Genomic DNA, 20,492 nt, shown 5'->3' on the forward strand with positions numbered 1-20,492 from the left:
ATAGCATCTTTAGATTGATTCATTGTACACTGAGCAGTGTACATTGCTGACGCTGCTAGCATAGATGGACGACACTCCACCATCTCGAACTCAGAAAAGCAAAGCTCAATGAAGAAGAGAGATAACGGCTCAATCTGAAACAAGAAAATTGCAATTCATTAGCTGGTTTCCATACAGAAGAAAGCTTTCAGGCTTAAAGGAGATGCAAACCCCGATCTCAGAATTTGTCATCTCCTTCATATAAAGGAGATGCACACACATATAAGCTCACAAAACGAGAGGTGAATATGTCATCTCCTTCATATAACTCTGCTCCTTCATATAAGCCCACGGTACAGAAAACCTCACCTCCATCTCCTTCTTTGAGGTGAATATGTCGGAAGCCAAAATATTCACAAAATCTTTCTCCTTAACCTCGAGCTGTTCAACAATATCGCCGGATAAAGTGGCTAAATCTGGTGGGAGTGTATTATCCTAACAGAAAGTTAAAAGAACCATCAGAAACCGAGTTATGTTGCTTCTTAGAATAGGTTTGAGTGTACCTGATCAAGAAGAGTTAACTTCTGAAACCGTGACCGAGGTACTTTCAGAATAATTGTGTTACTGAAAAACTTTATTGCAGAGCCAACTTCAGTTTGCAGTTGGGGAATTGTGTCCCCATCAACTCTCTGAGGAGAGAAGAGCAGAGTTAAATTAAATTATGCAGCGCGTTAAGTGTATGATCGTAAACATAATATACCTTCAGTTTTGGGATGATTTCTAGCTTAAGAGCTTCAGCTTCCAGAAGCTTTTTGAGGGCTTTCACGTTAACCCATAGGTTTGAAGAGTTGAGAGCAGGATCCAAGGCATCATCAGCGACCTCCATACAATAGTCAATTTTATTCTGGATTACGTGGTTCAGGATTCCTGAAGACACCCGAAATTTGTTACTATCCCCCAACTGCAACTAAAGCAAAGCAAGAAAAGAGCAAACTTACTCAAGTCGACAACGGCACCCAAGTTGTCTGCGTTGGAGATGAAAGCATATTTCCTGGCCTGAATAGCGAGAAACCCGGACTTAAAATGGGAACCGCAACACAATCATCAAGGATATGTTCTGACCAATAGAGTACCCGTGTTAATAAAAATTCAATCGTGGCAGAGGTCCACATGGATGTGAACGCATCGCCAGGAGAATACCAACCATCCTTGCTATGACATGGCACAAAGTCATCCGCAAGAATAGAGGGATACTTGATCTATAGCAAACATAGAAATGAATCGTTTATATAAATGAAGTCTCTTCTTCTTATTGTAATTGGATTGACATGAAGTACCTGACAGACAGAGTGAAAGTCAACATTTGAGCTGTCATCCTCCAAAATCTGAACAAGGGAAAAAATGTCAGGAACAAGTACAAGCAAATATAGAATTAGAGAGGTGAAACATATAAGTACCTTTTTCGTGTGAGGATCTGCAGTCAATGAGCTCATGAAAATCACCGGAATATTGGAGTCATAGTCGGTATTAAGGTTCTGCCGGAAAGCACTATGTGAGTTATGCAAAGGCATCAAGGTTTAGAAATAAAAAAAACAAAAAAAAAAACGAAAAACTGACGAACATCAATCTCGTTAGTAATCTTGTGAAGAACAGTGACTCCTTCTTCGACTTCCACAAACACACTGCAATGGAAACAAGAAACATCAAACCTATTGCTTGAAAATGACACTCACATATCCTGAAAGTGAGTTGTTTGAGAGCTTACGTAGCGCATCCTGTTGTTCCCCAGGATTCATTCATCTTTATCATCGAGAACTGTTCCAAGAGATGCTTGATCTGGGAATCTAAACACACAGCAAAGAACCAAATACTCTTGAAATGGTATGGAGAAGAGATCCAATGATATACCAGCACACATAGCATCTATCCAGCATAAAGAAAGCTAAATAAAATTCAAACTTGTAAACAAGATGAACATATACCTCCGACGACGATAGGTAATTCACTGAGAGGAACTGTTTTAGGTATCTGGATCTTACTCCCTTCACCGTGCTGGGCCTCGCCGCTCAATTTCATATGAGAATCAGAGAATTTAGAAACTAATTGTGTCTTCTAGATGTAATACGAAGCTAATTTTCTAGATCTGACCACAAATCCGATACAATTTTCAACCAAAACTCGATCGTTTCCAAAAAAAAAACAGAGCTACGTCTAAGAACAGAGAAATCTCTCAAACGTTAACTGGATCATCTCAGAAAAATCTCTGACATACACGACGAGTATTTTCGAAGGCTAGAAGCTCTTAGATCTTCACCGATTCAAAGTTAATTTCAACAAAATTACGATCAAAGCACGAAATACAGATTCGCGGATTCAACAATCGGAAGCGGAAGCAGGTGACGAGAAGACAAACCTCAAGTAGCGTGTAACGAGGCTGATGAATAGGTACTTCTCTTGTTCACTGAAACAAGGGAAACAGATCAGTATAAACGATGGAGAAAAGGATCACTGAGTATGAAGAAACGAGAGCGTAACAGCGTCGCAAACCTCATCTCCCAAAGCTTATCGACGGCTGATTCGAGCTTTTGGAGCTTCTCCGTTGCGTCGGCCATGGCTTCTTCCGTCGAGAGTACGATTCAGAGAGGAGAAACAAATCGCAGAGAGGACAGAGAGAGAGAGAGAGAGAGAATTGGAGCTGGAGAAACTAAAAATGTTCGTTTGGGAGTTTTGGCAATTGATAACAAGAAATTTTGTCGTTTCCTCCACGGTTTTTCCCTCCTTTTTTATTCAGTACTGACCGGTTAATTGTTTAAACCAAGTAAACCAATTCAAATTGATCCGGATTTTAAAAGAAATTGATTGGTTTTGATTTTTTTTTTAATTAGGTCATTTCGTTCCGTACGTACGATTACAGAGAGAGAGGGGGACGAAAGGAGCGATCTCATCAGTCATCATAATCAACAACCTTGAATCCTTGATAGTTCGATTGGAAGATCTCAGAGGAAGCGGTGATGGAGAAGTACGAGAAGCTCGAGATGATTGGGGAAGGATCGTACGGGAAAGTGTACAAAGCAAGGGAGAAGATGACTGGGAAGCTTGTGGCTCTTAAGAAAACGAAGCTCGACATGGTCGATAAAGGTATTCCATCTAATACACTTCGTGAGATTTCGCTTCTGAAGATGTTGTCGAAGTCGGAGTATGTGGTTCGCTTACTAGGCGTCGAGCCCGTTGTTCCATCTCCAGCCGAATTGGGATCCCCCAAATCATCCCATCTCTATCTCGTTTTCGAGTACCTTGATACTGATCTTAGAAATTCATCAAATCGCAAAGCCCTAAGCCCCTTGATCCTTGTCTGATCCAGAAGCTACTGTTTCAGATCTTTAAGGGAGTCGCACACTGTCACAGCAACGGTGTGCTTCACCGTGATCTGAAACCAGAGAATCTTCTTCTGGTGGTAGATAAGCAACTTCTTAAAATCGCCGATCTAGGTATTGGACGCGCTTTCACTTTCCCTGTCAAGACATACACGCACGAGGTCGTTACGCTCTGGTATAGAGCTCCTGAAATTCTTCTTGGCACCACCCAGTATACTACTGCTGTTGACATCTGGGCTGTTGGCTGCATCTTCGGTTAGTCTCAGTGATGTTTTTGTTTCCTTTTCAATTCGTCCGTCTCTGCACTGTCTTTATTTATCTCTTGTTGGTGTCAATCTTTAAACCTTGCACAGCTGAGATTGTCACCGGGGATGTTCTTTTCTGTGGCGACAGCGAGATTTCTCAGTTGCATAAAATCTTCAGGTATCTTACCTTTCCACTGCTTAATTTCCTCGATCACTTGCTATGCTCTACCTACATTGGATCATTTATTGACACAACATTGTTTTGAACTCTCCTTTGTATTTGCTGAATTCATGCGATTATCCGAACCAGCCTTTGTGTAGAGACACTAGTAATGGTTTTTGTTTTTTTGTTTTGGTTCATGGAGTCTGCTAGGAACACCAACCGAGCAGCAGTGGCTGGGTGTTACCTCTCTGATTCACTGGAGTTCCTTTCCAAATTGGCATCCCAAAGACCTAGCAAGTGCTTTTCCATCTCTTTCGCCTCAAGGAGTTGATCTTCTCACGGTAAGTAACCCGCCTGATTCTCTTGAATATTTTGCAAAACATCTCCAAAGAAAAGATAGATTCTCTTGCTTCTGCTTCCTCTTTTTTCCTAATTTTGTAACTCTTAATGCAGAAACTGCTCAAGTTGAATCCAGCCGAAAGAATTTCAGCAAAAGCAGCACTTGATCACCCATATTTTCACAGCCTTGACAAGTCTACATTTTGAGAGATTTCTAGTCTTGCAAAAGAAACCAAGTGGGTGAATGTGAAAAAACACATTGTTGAGTCGGCTTTTAANAAAATTCAAACTTGTAAACAAGATGAACATATACCTCCGACGACGATAGGTAATTCACTGAGAGGAACTGTTTTAGGTATCTGGATCTTACTCCCTTCACCGTGCTGGGCCTCGCCGCTCAATTTCATATGAGAATCAGAGAATTTCTTAGAAACTAATTGTGTCTTCTAGATGTAATACGAAGCTAATTTTCTAGATCTGACCACAAATCCGATACAATTTTCAACCAAAACTCGATCGTTTCCAAAAAAAAAACAGAGCTACGTCTAAGAACAGAGAAATCTCTCAAACGTTAACTGGATCATCTCAGAAAAATCTCTGACATACACGACGAGTATTTTCGAAGGCTAGAAGCTCTTAGATCTTCACCGATTCAAAGTTAATTTCAACAAAATTACGATCAAAGCACGAAATACAGATTCGCGGATTCAACAATCGGAAGCGGAAGCAGGTGACGAGAAGACAAACCTCAAGTAGCGTGTAACGAGGCTGATGAATAGGTACTTCTCTTGTTCACTGAAACAAGGGAAACAGATCAGTATAAACGATGGAGAAAAGGATCACTGAGTATGAAGAAACGAGAGCGTAACAGCGTCGCAAACCTCATCTCCCAAAGCTTATCGACGGCTGATTCGAGCTTTTGGAGCTTCTCCGTTGCGTCGGCCATGGCTTCTTCCGTCGAGAGTACGATTCAGAGAGGAGAAACAAATCGCAGAGAGGACAGAGAGAGAGAGAGAGAGAGAATTGGAGCTGGAGAAACTAAAAATGTTCGTTTGGGAGTTTTGGCAATTGATAACAAGAAATTTTGTCGTTTCCTCCACGGTTTTTCCCTCCTTTTTTATTCAGTACTGACCGGTTAATTGTTTAAACCAAGTAAACCAATTCAAATTGATCCGGATTTTAAAAGAAATTGATTGGTTTTGATTTTTTTTTTAATTAGGTCATTTCGTTCCGTACGTACGATTACAGAGAGAGAGGGGGACGAAAGGAGCGATCTCATCAGTCATCATAATCAACAACCTTGAATCCTTGATAGTTCGATTGGAAGATCTCAGAGGAAGCGGTGATGGAGAAGTACGAGAAGCTCGAGATGATTGGGGAAGGATCGTACGGGAAAGTGTACAAAGCAAGGGAGAAGATGACTGGGAAGCTTGTGGCTCTTAAGAAAACGAAGCTCGACATGGTCGATAAAGGTATTCCATCTAATACACTTCGTGAGATTTCGCTTCTGAAGATGTTGTCGAAGTCGGAGTATGTGGTTCGCTTACTAGGCGTCGAGCCCGTTGTTCCATCTCCAGCCGAATTGGGATCCCCCAAATCATCCCATCTCTATCTCGTTTTCGAGTACCTTGATACTGATCTTAGAAATTCATCAAATCGCAAAGCCCTAAGCCCCTTGATCCTTGTCTGATCCAGAAGCTACTGTTTCAGATCTTTAAGGGAGTCGCACACTGTCACAGCAACGGTGTGCTTCACCGTGATCTGAAACCAGAGAATCTTCTTCTGGTGGTAGATAAGCAACTTCTTAAAATCGCCGATCTAGGTATTGGACGCGCTTTCACTTTCCCTGTCAAGACATACACGCACGAGGTCGTTACGCTCTGGTATAGAGCTCCTGAAATTCTTCTTGGCACCACCCAGTATACTACTGCTGTTGACATCTGGGCTGTTGGCTGCATCTTCGGTTAGTCTCAGTGATGTTTTTGTTTCCTTTTCAATTCGTCCGTCTCTGCACTGTCTTTATTTATCTCTTGTTGGTGTCAATCTTTAAACCTTGCACAGCTGAGATTGTCACCGGGGATGTTCTTTTCTGTGGCGACAGCGAGATTTCTCAGTTGCATAAAATCTTCAGGTATCTTACCTTTCCACTGCTTAATTTCCTCGATCACTTGCTATGCTCTACCTACATTGGATCATTTATTGACACAACATTGTTTTGAACTCTCCTTTGTATTTGCTGAATTCATGCGATTATCCGAACCAGCCTTTGTGTAGAGACACTAGTAATGGTTTTTGTTTTTTTGTTTTGGTTCATGGAGTCTGCTAGGAACACCAACCGAGCAGCAGTGGCTGGGTGTTACCTCTCTGATTCACTGGAGTTCCTTTCCAAATTGGCATCCCAAAGACCTAGCAAGTGCTTTTCCATCTCTTTCGCCTCAAGGAGTTGATCTTCTCACGGTAAGTAACCCGCCTGATTCTCTTGAATATTTTGCAAAACATCTCCAAAGAAAAGATAGATTCTCTTGCTTCTGCTTCCTCTTTTTTCCTAATTTTGTAACTCTTAATGCAGAAACTGCTCAAGTTGAATCCAGCCGAAAGAATTTCAGCAAAAGCAGCACTTGATCACCCATATTTTCACAGCCTTGACAAGTCTACATTTTGAGAGATTTCTAGTCTTGCAAAAGAAACCAAGTGGGTGAATGTGAAAAAACACATTGTTGAGTCGGCTTTTAAAAAACATGTGAATGGGTTAGAAAAATGATGACTCGTTTGTTTACTCGTTTGCTCCTTTGGTTTCTCGTTAGTTTCAAGTGATTATATACAAATTTACAGATTCAAGAGTATTCCGCTATTTTTGGTATATATTACTGATGGATTCATTTGACACAAAATAAGAGTAACTCAAAACCGCAAGATTCTTACGTGATAGGATAAAGAAGCAAACCTAGATTGACATGAAACCAAACATCCTTCTGAAAACCTCAGGGTACTTTATGAGTTGTTGACAAAAACATGAAGTGATAAAAGAAAACCAACAACGAGATAGCAGATAGAGCAACCAAGTGCACTAGTGATGGGATTACTAGTAACGACCAATACCCCAAACTCTAATAACTCCATCGGTATAACCACTGAACAAGGTGCTTCCATCAGCGCTCCAGTTCAGGCTTGTGCAGTAAATAACCTGACCCAATCAACAAACATATCGAATTCAGTTTCCATTGTTATACACTGAAAACAATTGGCTATGTTTGAAATTCTTCAGGAATGAGAATTCTTAACAACATGAATCATCCAAAAACGAACACTTTAGAAGATATCAAGTCTTGCAAGAAATCTCAGGTAATCGAGGAGTATGGAGAATGAAAATACATTAAAACCCTACGTTGACAAGGTAGCCTCAAACACATAAGGCAAAGGTTAAACACAAGGCAGCTCGGACTATTGCTGCGTATACACCACATACTTCAAACGATGCGGGCTCGTGTTCCCCATCCCGAAGATCATTTTACAGATCCTTCAACGCCTTCGGATGGCGTTTCCCCATATGTGTCCAAACTTTGTGTGACACGTCATAGGAATATATGTTAGAGGCCGTGAAATTGGACTCGAGCTCGGGGTGGACGACGTCCTCNCGAGGAGTATGGAGAATGAAAATACACTAAAACCCTACGTTGACAAGGTAGCCTCAAACACATAAGGCAAAGGTTAAACACAAGGCAGCTCGGACTATTGCTGCGTATACACCACATACTTCAAACGATGCGGGCTCGTGTTCCCCATCCCGAAGATCATTTTACAGATCCTTCAACGCCTTCGGATGGCGTTTCCCCATATGTGTCCAAACTTTGTGTGACACGTCATAGGAATATATGTTAGAGGCCGTGAAATTGGACTCGAGCTCGGGGTGGACGACGTCCTCCGGTTATACCAGATCAAGCACAATTCTGGCTTTCCCGGGATGTTCTATACATGTCGCCGCCGTGGCCTAGAGATAATCCAGGCGCTTCCCGGAAAAGACGAGCGATGGAGAGAGAAGTATTTCTACTTCCGCGTCACTCCGGCGTCAGTGGGAGACTTCAATTTTGCTCGTCTTCCGACCTAATGGGCCGTTTGCGTTGGTCAGAATGACCTCCTGCCCACTTGTACTCCTTCGTCGTTGTTGTGACTGTAATATTCATGCTATCGTACTAATATTTCTTCTATTTTCCGCATGACAGATTCCGGAGAGCCCCCGAACACTTCGGCGACCCGAGCACTAACAGAGAGGTTGCAAGGAGGAGAACTTAGGTGGAGTTCGTTTACGCGAGCCCGCATCATAGCAGCTATCAACGCCCCGCTAGTTTGAGCTGTTCTTGCTCCGGTCCCAACTGTTCCCGTTGTACATCCGAATCCGCCGCCCCTTGCTGAACAAGCTAGGAGTGAAGGTGCGGATAATTCTCCCGTTCGTAGAGGTAACGATCCCTCCTTTACTAGTTACGATTCCCCATAGCCATAAGATTCCAAAAGAAGAGAATAGCTTAAACCGCCCCCCCCCCTTGTTTTTTTATGTGATCAGATATTTTGAGTTCGTCTTCAACTTCCACCCCCTTACGCGCCATGGTCAGGAAGCCGTCACTTTGCGAGCTCAGAGAGCAGTCGCAGCCATCTCGGAGGGTCCGCGTCGGTGATGTCGATGCAGCGTTGGCCTCCGCCCTTCACGCCGTTCAGCCTACCCCATCTCGGGTAGGCAGTGAGGAGGTCAACCTAACCCCCGCGACCCTGGCTGGTCCTTCTGGTCCGACCAAGGAGATAATGCTTGTCAGCTCGCAGTCAACTCATGGTGAGCCGTCCCCGCTGCCGAAAAGGGATCGCACAGACAATCCCCGGGTCCCTGAGGCGAGGAGCCGTGAAAGCCGAGGAAGTCACCCCACGGGAGGTAACCCCAAAGCCCCCGCTGGAGATCCGGTTGCCTCCGGGAATGGCTTATCATCGAGCCGCCCGTTCCATTGGAGGTTTGCCCACTCTCGAGATTCCTCCGCGGTGGAAGACCATCTTGGTATGGCCACCCTCTTCCGGCACTTGAAGACCGCCAACTGTCAAGTCCCGCTGGTGAAGGACCTCGCCGAGAGGGAGGCTTACATCAAAGCGATGGCGGCTCACGCAAAGGTAAGCTGAATTGAGGAACCGCTGTTCAGACCTAGTTCTACTTTCTTTTATCCGTCTTTCTTTTTGACACAAGTACCATGTTCATTTTTTTTTGTTATCTTTTGGTTTGCTTGCAGTCCGTGGCCGCTGACAACAAGCTGGTGACACTCTATGAGCGGAGGCTGAAGGACACCTGTAACGCCCGCGATCCTGAATAGGATCGTAGGCCGTGGCTTGGTCCGCGAAGGTAGGGAGATCTCGGACAAGTCGGGGAAGAGCTACTCGATAGCTTAGACAGTGGGAAAAACAAGCCAAGTACGGGACAAAGATCGGTCAGCTCCGTACAGCTCTCGGCCAGCTGTGGACAGCTCTCTGCCAGCTGCGGATCGTTTCCGGCCAGCTACGGACAGCTCGGCCAGCTAGTGCCAGCTAGACCAGCTGCCAGGGAGCTCGACCCAGCTCGACCCAGCTCGACCAGTTGGACGATAGTGGACAGTACACTGGTCAGCTGGGAGCTCGGGACCGAAAGGGCACGGCCAAACGGCCATGGCCGAACGGGTATGGCCGAGCGTACATGAGCGAACATGAGCGAATGAACGGATTCGTCCGAAGGGTGCCTTTTGGGGCCAAAACCGCGGCCCAGGACCCTATATAAAGAGGGCGTTCCTTCTCATTTGGGACACACCATCGGAAACAGAAAAAATACACAAAAATACTCAAGTGTTCGAGTATAAGATCAGGAAGAAGGTTCCCAGAGATAGAGAGTTCGGCGAGTAAGGTTAACGGTTCGGAGGTACGGTACAATACCGACCTTATGGGCTCTAGGGAATGGGGTAGTTGCATCAAACATGAGCAAACGTAACGCTTTGGTTGGTCCGGTTGGTTGGAGGAAAGGGGGTGCGGCTCGGAAGTGGATCGGGAACCGCCAGGTTTGCCATGAAACGACCGAACTGATGCGCATGCTACCTCCCTACCAATCAGCGTACCATCCGGGGTGTCCGAGTATGGACGGATCGGGCGGAGGAAAGTAAACGCGGCTCGGTGGTTGGACAGGGATCTGTACAGACTCCCCAGTATACCGTCCGAACTGATGCGCGGGATAACTCTCTACCGGCCGACCTCTGTACTGGATGGTTATTAGTACTTAGCGTGCATTGCGTGGATTTCAGGAAAGGAGGGTGATCGCAGGAAAGGAAGTGCTTAGGCGCGGGACTCATGGCCGGGAAGATGAGTGGTGGTGTTAATGGTAGCTAGGATCGATTATACAACTTGTACTAGCTTATTATGTAAACTCATAAGTTGTATCGAATCCTTTGATTACTTAATGAAATATCGAATGTTTGCTTAATCTAAGTATTAAATTATATAGACTCTATATATGAATCACAGAATGTGCGAATGAACATTGTTTAAGGAATGGACCCTAAAATATGACTAAGTAGTGTAATGGGACGGGAGAACCTCTCCGGCCATGGATGGCCGGGGATGGGGTCTTTCAAGTTGGTATCAGAGCATACTTGGTTCTAGGACCGGTAGTGCGGGTTTGGGGCATCACCACTCATCTGCTTTATGGGATCTCGCGGTAGTTGTTCTTACTGTTTGCGGTTTATTTAAGTTGGCCGTGACTAATGCATAATTTCGCAGATGGGTAAGAGCAGCAAGGAAAAGAAAAAGAAAGGCAAGGAGGTGGCCGATGGGACCATTGACGCGGAGACTATGGTCGATGCGGACGCAGGGAACACGAACACCCTGATTACAGCCGGACCTGAGGCTGGAGAGAAACAACCGGATAATGATAAACCAGAGAGTAGCGGAGCTACAGACGTGAATGGGCAACCAAATGCTGTACCATCGTCCCAGGAACAGTGGGAAACGATGAAGGCCATAATGGCACAACTGGACGTGCTCACAAAGGCGATGGTACCGGATCCTGTGGTACCAACGGTACGTAGCAAGATTGTTGCGGGGACCATCGGGGTAAGTCCTGGAGATTCTCCGAGAAAGAGAAAGGACTACCTGGATGCATTGGAGCATGTAACGAGACTAAAGACAAAACATTTTTCGGGAAGTACGGACCCGATCGTGGCTGACGAGTGGAGGAGTCGACTTGTAAGAAACTTCAACTCCACTCGCTGCCCGGGGGAGTATAAAAAGGACATTGCTGTCCATCTCCTGGAAGAGGAAGCCCATGACTGGTGGGTATAAGTTGAGAAACGTACATGTGGTCAAGTCCTAACCTATGCGGACTTTGAGATAGAATTCAACAAGAAATTATTTCCCCCGGAAGCTTGGGACCGACTGGAAAGTGAGTACCTGAACCTGGTACAAGGGGATATGACGGTACGTGCGTATGACGCTGAGTTCAGTCGCCTTAGGCGCTTTGTGGGAAAGGAAATTGAGGATGAGAAAGCACAAGTCCGTCGCTTTATCCGCGGACTAAGGGTGGACATCCGCAACCATTGCGTGAACGGTGTCTTTAACTCGGTCGTGGAAGTGGTGGAAAGGGCGGCCATGATTGAAGCTAGAATAGAGGAGGAGAAACAGCTCAAACGTGAGAGAGTTTCTTCTCGTTCGACCCACCCAGCCAAAACCACCGACCGAAAAAGGAAGTGGAACAAGGTGGATAACGCAAGGTCTGAACCCAAGTATGGGGAGTGCAAGACTTGCGGAAAGTACCACAGTGGTTCTTGCTGGAAGACCTTTGGTGCATGCGGACGTTGTGGAAGTAAGGACCATGAGATCCGAAACTGTCCAAGGATGGACAATGGCAATGGGCCAAGGTCCTGCTACTTGTGCGGAAAGGAAGGACATTTTAAGAGGGAATGTCCGAAGCTTGATGAGGGAAGACAGACCCACCAACGTGGAAACCGTGGCGAGGAATCCTTACCGCCACCACCAAAGAGACAGGCTGTTGCACCACGCGTGTATGAGCTGTCCGAGGAAACTGCCGCTGGGAATTACAGGGCGATTACTGGTATGTAACGAAAACCTTTCTAAGTTCACTTCGTGAATTACATAGCATCATGGTGCATGTCAATGGGGGGGGGGGGGCAGGGGTACTTAGCATTCTAGAGGAATGTGTAAGGACCTTAAGTATAGGTGGTGTGGAAACGCACACCTTGTTTGACTCGGAGGCAACACATTGTTTTGTGAGCCCGGAAATGATAGGAAAGGGTGGGTTCAGGCAAGAACCTAATACCGGATATGGTATGGTCCGAGCGGCCGGCGGGCAGGCGATGTACCCGTCCGGTACAGTTCGAGGAATTTTGGTCATTGTCAATGGTGTGGATATGCCTACTGACCTGATCATTATTCCACTCATGAAACATGATGTTATCTTGGGGATGGACTGGTTGGGAAAGAACAAGGCTCACATTGACTGTCACCGAGGGAGGGTAAATTTTAAAAGAAAGGAGGAACATTGAGATTCCAGGGAATAAGATCAACTTCGGGAAGTTTGATCATCTAAGCAATCCAGGCGGAAAGGATGCTGGAGAAAGGTTGTGAGGCGTACTTAGCCACAATCACAACCAAGGAAGTTGGGGAAAATACGGAACTAGATGAGATTCCGGTAGCCAACGAATTTGCCGATGTGTTTGAAGCGGTACAGGGAGTGCCGCCGGATAGGTAAGATCCGTTCACCATCGATCTGGAACCGGGGACGACCCCTATATCTAAAGCGCCTTACCGGATGGCATCGGCAGAAATGGCGGAGTTAAAGAAACAATTGGGAGAATTGTTGGAGAAAGGGTTTATCAGACCAAGCAGTTCACCTTGGGGTGCACCGGTCTTGTTTGTAAAAAAAAAGGATGGTAGCTTCAGGCTATGCATTGATTACCGGGGGTTGAACAGGGTGACAGTGAAAAACAAGTACCCATTGCCCCGGATATATGAGCTGTTGGATAATCTCCGAGGTGCGAAGTGGTTCTCGAAGATAGACTTGGCCTCGGGGTACCATCAAATTCCGATAGAACCATCGGACATTCGGAAAACGGCTTTTCGGACAAGGTACGGCCACTTTGAGTTTGTGGTCATGCCGTTCGGACTGACCAATGCACCCGCAGCCTTCATGAAGATGATGAATGGTGTCTTCCGAGAATTCTTAGACGAGTTTGTAATCATCTTCATTGATGATATACTTGTCTACTCGAAGGATTGGGAGACTCATCAGAGTCATTTAAGGGCAGTCTTGGAGCGGTTCAGGGAGCAAAAGCTTTTCGCGAAGTTAAGTAAATGCTCATTTTGGCAAAAGAGTGACGGGTTCCTTGGACACATTGTCTCGGACCAAGGAGTGTCCATGGATCCGGAAAAGATCAGGTCAATAAAGGACTGGCCACGTCCGAAGAATGCCATCGAGATAAAGAGCTTTCTTGGGTTGGCTGGATATTACCGAAGATTCGTCAAAGGCTTTGCGAGTATGTCTCAACCTATGATGCGATTGACGGGGAAAGATACCAAGTTCCTATGGACGAAGGAATGCGAGAAAAGTTTCTCGGAGTTGAAGGCGATGCTCACAAGTGCTCCGGTTCTGGTACTGCCGGATGCAGATGAGCCGTACGTGGTGTACACTGACGCCTCTATAACCGGGTTAGGTTGTGTGCTGATGCAAAAGGGTATTGTAATCGCATATGCTTCAAGGCAATTGCGTAAACACGAGGGAAATTACCCAACACATGACTTAGAGATGGCCGCGGTGGTGTTCGCGTTGAAGATTTGGCGTTCATATCTCTATGGAGCCAAAGTTCAAATCTTCACCGACCACAAGAGTCTTAAGTACATATTCACCCAGCCGGAGTTAAATCTAAGGCAAAGACGGTGGATGGAGTTCGTCGCGGACTACGACTTAGATATTGCCTATCATCCGGGAAAGGCGAATCAAGTTGCGGATGCTTTGAGTAGGAGACGCTTCGATGTGGAAGCTGAGAAAAATCAGGAAGCATTGGTTTATATGCTGGGGACCTTGCATTTAAATGCATTGTCGGGAGAAGTGGAGCCATTGGGCTTAGGGGCAGCTGATCAAGCGGACCTACTTAGTAGAATTCGTTTGGCTCAGGAGAAAGACACGGAACTTAAGGGTTGGGCGGAGAATAATAAGACTGAGTTCCAAACATCAAACAATGGAACCATTGTGGTGAATGGAGGGGTGTGCGTGCCGCAAAGTACACCCGTCCATTCTCTGCACGCTAAGTACTAATAACCGTCCAGTACAGAGGTCGGCCGGTAGAGAGTTATCCCGCGCATCAGTTCGGACGGTGTACTGGGGAGTCTGTACAAATCCCTGTCCAACCGCCAAGCCGCGTTTACTTTTCTCCGCCCGATCCGTCCATACTCGGACACCCCGGATGGTACGCTGATCGGTAGGGAAGTAGCATGCGCATCAGTTCGGTCGTTTCACGGTGAACCTGGCGGTTCCCGATCCACTTCCGAGCTGCACCCCCTTTCTTCCGACCAAGCGGACCAACCGAAGCATTACATTTGCTCATGTTTGATGCAACTACCCCATTCCCTAGGGCCCATAAGGTCGGTACTGTACCGTACCTCCGATCAGTTAACCTTACTCGCCGAACTCTCTATCTCTCGGAACCCTCTTCCTGATCTTATACTCGTACACTCGAGTTTTTTTGGTGTGTTTTTCTGTTTTCCGCTGGTGTGTCCCAAATGAGAAGGAACGCCCTCTTTATATAGGGTCCTGCGCCGCGGTTTTGGCCCCAAAAGACACCCTTCGGACGAATCCGTTCATTCGCTCATGTTCGCTCATGTACGCTCGGCCATACCCGTTCGGCCATGGCCGTTTGGCCGTGCCCTTTCGGTCCCGAGCTCCCAGCTGACCAGTGTACTGTCCACTATCGTCCAACTGGTCGAGCTGGGTCGAGCTGGGTCGAGCTCCCTGGCAGCTGGTCTAGCTGGCACTAGCTGGCCGAGCTGTCCGTAGCTGGCCGGAAACGATCCGCAGCTGGCCGAGAGCTGTCCACAGCTGGCCGAGAGCTGTACGGAGCTGACCGATCTTTGTCCCGTACTTGGCTTGTTTTTCCCACTGTCCAAGCTATCGAGTAGCTCTTCCCCGACTTGTCCGAGATCTCCCTACCTTCCCGGACCAAGCCACGGTCTACGATCCTATTCAGGATCGTGGGCGTTACAATACCAGATACAACAACTAGAAAGATTTGATTAAGGAATAAGATCTGGGCAGACTTTCGGTACAAATCGACAGGAACAATGAAAAACAAGCGAACTGGACTTTTTTATTGATATTCTTTTTTTGTACTCCTTTTAATTACCCTCTTTTTCTTTACAAAAGCTGAATATTTAAACTCAACCATGAACCCGACTCCTCCTGAATCTCCTCCTGTAATCTCGCCCGCGATCTTGACCTCGACCTCCCGACCTCATCTCCAGATTGACTTCGCCCTTCAGCTGGAGCTTTCTTCCTAGGCCCATATCGGGCCCATTTGCTGGGTTGAGGTTTACTTCTTAGTGGACTTTTCCATTGGGCCTCTAACTAGCGAAACCCAACACCAACACACTGCAGTGTAACCAAAAAATGGGTTCCAAAATTTTAATTCAAATGGTGGGGTTAAAATAAAATATACAGAAACTTGTAAATTCTTTCAACATTGGTGTTGCGCTAATTGTGTCACAAATCCTTGCGACGGCGACAAGATTATTGCCGGGAAACAAACTGAGAAAATGGAAAACCCGAATCACAAGCACGCGGCTGATTCGTTTTCCAGCGAGGATTTGATGTCACCGGTGAAGAAGGAGAAGAAGTCAGAGGACACCGAATGTGATACATCGGATGAGAAGCTGGAGATTTCCGGCGGAGGAGAAGCCGTAGCCGCCCTTTCTGATAGCCCGAGCTGTGTAGCTGAAGAGAAGAATGAATTTATGGTTGAAGCTGATGTTGCTGAAGACAAAGGAGCTACACATACAATGGAAGATGTTTGGGTAGTTTTGCCTGACGCTTCTTTGGATATCCCAGGGAAACTAAGGTAAACCAAAAAACAAGCTTTCAGTTGAATCTAGTGTAATAATAGGACACTCTGTGGGACTTGGAATTAGGAAGATCCTGGTCTTATTGTGTTGCAAAGTTGATTGAAGGCTTTGATTTGGTTGGCATAAATCATTTGTTTCCGCTTGTTTTGTGAACTTGTGGGTTTCGTTTCAAAACAAAACTACAGACTCTGCTGTAATGATTTGCATCTTATGAAGGTGTGCACATTTTGCCATTTATGATGGGCATGGAGGTCGTTTAGCAGCAGAGTTTGCTAAGAAGCATCTTCACCTTAACGTTCTTTCAGCTGGGTTACCACGTGAGTTGGTCTGTTTAACTTGGTTCAGATTATTAATTAATGTCTTTTATCACAAAGCAAGACTCTTTTGATGTTACTCGGTCTCACTTCACTTTCTTTTCTGTCAAAATGTTGGATTGCTGCCTCAGCTGGATGTCAAAGTTGCTAAAAAGGCTATTCTTGAAGGTATATGAGTTCACTTTATAAGTTTTTTCAAGCTTTTTAGTTGTGTCATTTTGGCTATTGAGATCCACAGATTCTGAACTGTGAAAGCAACTTTGCTATCAGGTTTCCGGAAGACCGATGAGTTGCTCCTGCAAGAAAGTGTTTCAGGTGATTTTTGTATGTTTGTGACAGGTTTTCGCGCAGCTATATGTTCTGCACCTATGTGTCAAACTTTTGGTTCTCCCTGAACTTTTTGTTTGGTTCAGGTGGATGGCTAGATGGCGCCACAGCAGTATGTGTCTGGATAGTTGATCAAAAGGTATTGACTGTTGGGATGGCAGTGATGCGGTCCATCCACGTTAGGAATTGAATATGTTGACTCTGTTTTATCATAGAGTTGGTAAAATTACTTAAACTTTTCTCCAGTATTCACACCCATTCACTGTCATGCATTTTAGGTTTTTATTGCCAATATTGGTGATGCTAAAGCTGTTTTGGCACGATCCGCTACTACCAACGAATCGGAGAGTCATACAGAAGTATGTATTCCACTCAAAGCAATTGTTTTGACGAGAGAGCACAAAGCGATATATCCACAAGAGCGTTCTCGCATTCAAAAGGTTAGTCTTTGATGAGCCAGAAAGTGATTTCTCCGTAAATTTGCTTACACTATGGTCTGTTAATAACTTAGTCTGGGTTTCACAGTCAGGTGGTGTTATAAGCTCAAATGGACGGTTACAAGGGCGTCTTGAGGTTTCTAGGGCTTTTGGTGATCGTCAATTCAAGAAGGTAATGATCCTATGGCTTCCTACTTTATCTTGAGCCCATAATCCTTGTGACATTTTAGCTCTTGCGTGCAAAATCCTTTCGACATGTTCTCGAACCTTGCTCTGTGTCATATTGCAACTCCAGACATTAATTTTGTCTTGAATTTGTTAGTCATCCTGAAATCTTATGAGATATTAGTATCTAACACAAGTTACTAAATCCAGTTTGGCGTCACTGCAACTCCGGACATTCATGCGTTTGAATTAACTGAAAGAGAAAACTTCATGATTCTTGGTTGCGATGGATTGTGGGAGGTAAGCTTTCCGTCAGTTATCTATAAGAACATTGCATGTGTCTTTTATATTCAAAGTTTGGTGCTTATATAATCTACACAATACATTCGTTTTCAGGTGTTTGGACCAAGTGATGCTGTTGGGTTTGTTCAGAAACTTTTGAAGGTAAAAATACCTACAGTTGCCAAATCACTTTGTCTTAAAGAATGCAAGGGAAATTAAATGAGAGATTTCTTAGATGCTAACAGCTATTATTTTGCAGGAGGGCTTGCCTGTAAGCATGATAAGTCGCCGTCTGGTAAAAGAAGCTGTTAAAGAACGTCGTTGCAAAGACAATTGCACAGCAATCGTGATAGTCTTCAATCGTGGATGACTAAAGAAGAGCTTGCGCACCTGTGGCCTGGGGGGCATCTGTTTTTTCTGGCTTGTATGAGATTTATAAGCTTTGTGTTGGTTAACTCTTGTTGAGCTGTCAATGGATCAATTAAAATTCTTGGGGTAATCAAACAGAGTTCTCTTTGTAGTGCAAAAGATTCCCAGAAGCAAAAGTAGAAGAAAGCTTTATAATCATAGACGACATAGTACAGGATGATCAGTTTACAATGAATAAACCCTATTGGACAACAAAATATTATCATTGTGAATTTAGGATCCCTCTGGTTTGTAATTAAGCTAAAAAAATGAAAAGGTATAAATCGCCAGCTTACACAAGCAGCAGTAAATTGACAACTTAACAATGTTGTGGTCTCACCAGAACATGAAATTGGAGAACGAGGCAAGAGTGCGAAACCAACAGTCTTATTAGAATTCAAGATCGAGTTTTCTCTTCAGATGGGTTCTATCAGCACTACAAAATGAACAAGGAGAAGAATAAGCCATCAAAACACAATCAATCTAGAGACACTGTAATAACAACTGACATTAGAACACACAGTGGCGGTGTATTTTTTACCTGGTGATAGTTGGCCGGTTTGGAGGTCGCTCAACAAGGATGGTAAAATCTAATGACATGGGTGCTTGTTGATCCTTGTCAACATGAGACTTCAAACTATCAACCCTCCCACGCTCAGGCATCACTCTTCTAAACTTACGTGGTGGTGATAACACTGTAATGGCCTCACGTTTACCGTCAAAGGATATACCATCCTGCTTGTGAATTGGCTTCGGGAGCTTAGCCGGGTCAGTAGGAGCAGGTGCAGAAGTGAAGTACCTGAGAAAATGAAAGCAAAGATGTTAGAGCAGAAGGCTATATTACTTTGCCTAAAAATAGATAGTGAACTTTATGCACCTGTGTTCTAGAGCCTGCTCAATGGAGATTCTAGCCTTTGGGTCATAGGTAAACATTTTGGACAACAAGTCGAGAGCATCATCACTAACTGCTGGGAATAAAGAACGTAGAGACGGTGCCGGGACAAATTGATACTCTACATAATCTGGAAGGTCTGTGACATCAGGCCACTGATCTGCGTTTGGTGTTCCAAAGGCAGCAAATATTTTGCTTAATTGATCGATATCACTGTTTCCCTGCACAAAGGAAATTGAATAAGTAAGCATACCGAAAAATTATTGATAAAGAAGTAATTGCGTAGTCTCAGAGTATAACATTCCAAAGAGATGATGATTGGACTACGTTTTATTGTTAGCCATGATTAGTTGAGTAAGATTATTAACCTGAAGAAATGGTCTGCGTAGCAAAAGTTCGGCGAATATGCAGCCAGCTGCCCAAACATCAACTGCAGCACCATATTGTTTTGCACCAAACAAAAGTTCTGGTGCTCTGTACCATCTAGCAAACACCTGTGCATCATCAGATGAATCAAGATATGAAGATATTGAAACAACTAGAAACAACAGAAAATGAGGTGCATTGCACGAATCTGGAAAGAAAGCTCTCACGAATTCTATAGTAATCTTAGGTGTTCAAAGGGAAACAAGATGGTAGAAATAGCTAAGGTCAGAGATCTGCTACACCATGTAATTTGAGTTGAGACTGTTTAATACATGTCACATTTTGTATTATCGACAGATGATAGCATAAATCAAGTGAAAGCATCAACAAAATTCATCATTGCAGGGATTAGTATACAACAAGAAACTTCAATCTTTCTCATTGATCCACGGAACTACAGGTAAAAACTACCTTGATCATTTCATATATGATTAATATCCTACGAGTGAGTGTTACCATTCAATTTGATTATAGTACACCAAAAGATAAAATGGCAATACGGAAAAAGAATACCTGGTGAGTAAATTTACGATTTGGACTACCAAATATACGTGCTAACCCAAAATCTGCAAGCTTCAGCTGTCCATCAACTCCTATTAACAAGTTATTTGGCTTCATATCCCTGAACTCAAGCGACACATAAATCAGTACCAAACCAAGCAGCATTACAGAAACAAAAAAGCAAGGTCTTTAATAAAAAAAGCAAGTACCTGTGCAAAACCCATTTATCGTGGCAATAAGCAAGTCCTTTAAACGTCATGAGGAGGTAAGATTTGATGTCGGCGGGTGATAGGAATATGTTCGAATCGCGGATGACAGCTTCGAGGTCAGTCTCCATGAACTCAAAAACAAGATGCAAGTTCTCCTTGTGAGGAAACGCATCAATCAGCAGAATTATATGTGGATGCTTTAGCTCTTTGAGCATTTTGATTTCCCTGAGAGCTGTAATATTGACACCTTCCCTTTGTTTACCTAGCCTTATCTTCTTTATTGCTACAGTTTGTCCCGTCTGCCAAAAAAA

The 20,492-nt window shown here is 44.6% G+C and overlaps 3 protein-coding genes, 1 long non-coding RNA gene and 2 pseudogenes across 4 annotated transcripts in view; 4 read left to right on the plus strand and 2 right to left on the minus strand.

Moving 5' to 3' along the window:
* On the minus strand, positions 1,622–2,079 carry LOC104743369. The gene is made up of 3 exons (XR_002035150.1): positions 1,962–2,079; positions 1,745–1,823; positions 1,622–1,661 (listed from the first exon to the last, which is right to left on the minus strand). It is a non-coding gene; the product is annotated as an uncharacterized LOC104743369 (long non-coding RNA).
* LOC104740493 lies at positions 2,857–4,370 on the plus strand (annotated as a pseudogene).
* Positions 5,312–6,943, plus strand: LOC104740494 (annotated as a pseudogene).
* LOC104743370 lies at positions 11,562–12,858 on the plus strand. The gene is made up of 3 exons (XM_010464463.1): positions 11,562–12,201; positions 12,327–12,622; positions 12,706–12,858. Exons 1-3 carry the CDS (start codon positions 11,562–11,564, stop codon positions 12,856–12,858), a joined length of 1,089 nt encoding a protein of 362 aa, XP_010462765.1.
* On the plus strand, positions 15,810–18,244 carry LOC104740495 (probable protein phosphatase 2C 8; the record flags this gene model as incomplete). Its single annotated transcript, XM_010461111.2, has 10 exons — positions 15,810–16,216; positions 16,437–16,545; positions 16,666–16,702; positions 16,805–16,849; positions 16,948–17,000; positions 17,140–17,301; positions 17,387–17,470; positions 17,674–17,763; positions 17,860–17,907; positions 18,005–18,244. Coding segments are annotated over 10 exons (1,146 nt in total), but the record flags the coding sequence as incomplete, so codon positions are not given.
* Positions 18,290–20,492, minus strand: part of LOC104743371 (cyclin-dependent kinase D-3-like) — a 3,221-nt gene continuing 1,018 nt past the window's right edge. The window contains exons 2-7 of the mRNA XM_010464464.2: positions 20,182–20,488; positions 19,985–20,093; positions 19,414–19,539; positions 19,031–19,266; positions 18,695–18,952; positions 18,290–18,589 (exon numbers count right to left, since the gene is read on the minus strand). Coding sequence (XP_010462766.1) covers positions 18,544–18,589; positions 18,695–18,952; positions 19,031–19,266; positions 19,414–19,539; positions 19,985–20,093; positions 20,182–20,488 — 1,082 coding nt within the window. The 3' untranslated portion in view covers positions 18,290–18,543. The remainder of the gene's footprint in view (positions 18,590–18,694; positions 18,953–19,030; positions 19,267–19,413; positions 19,540–19,984; positions 20,094–20,181; positions 20,489–20,492) is intronic.

Source organism: Camelina sativa, chromosome 14 (genome assembly GCF_000633955.1).
Source record: "Camelina sativa cultivar DH55 chromosome 14, Cs, whole genome shotgun sequence".
In the NCBI taxonomy this organism is placed as follows: domain Eukaryota; kingdom Viridiplantae; phylum Streptophyta; class Magnoliopsida; order Brassicales; family Brassicaceae; genus Camelina; species Camelina sativa.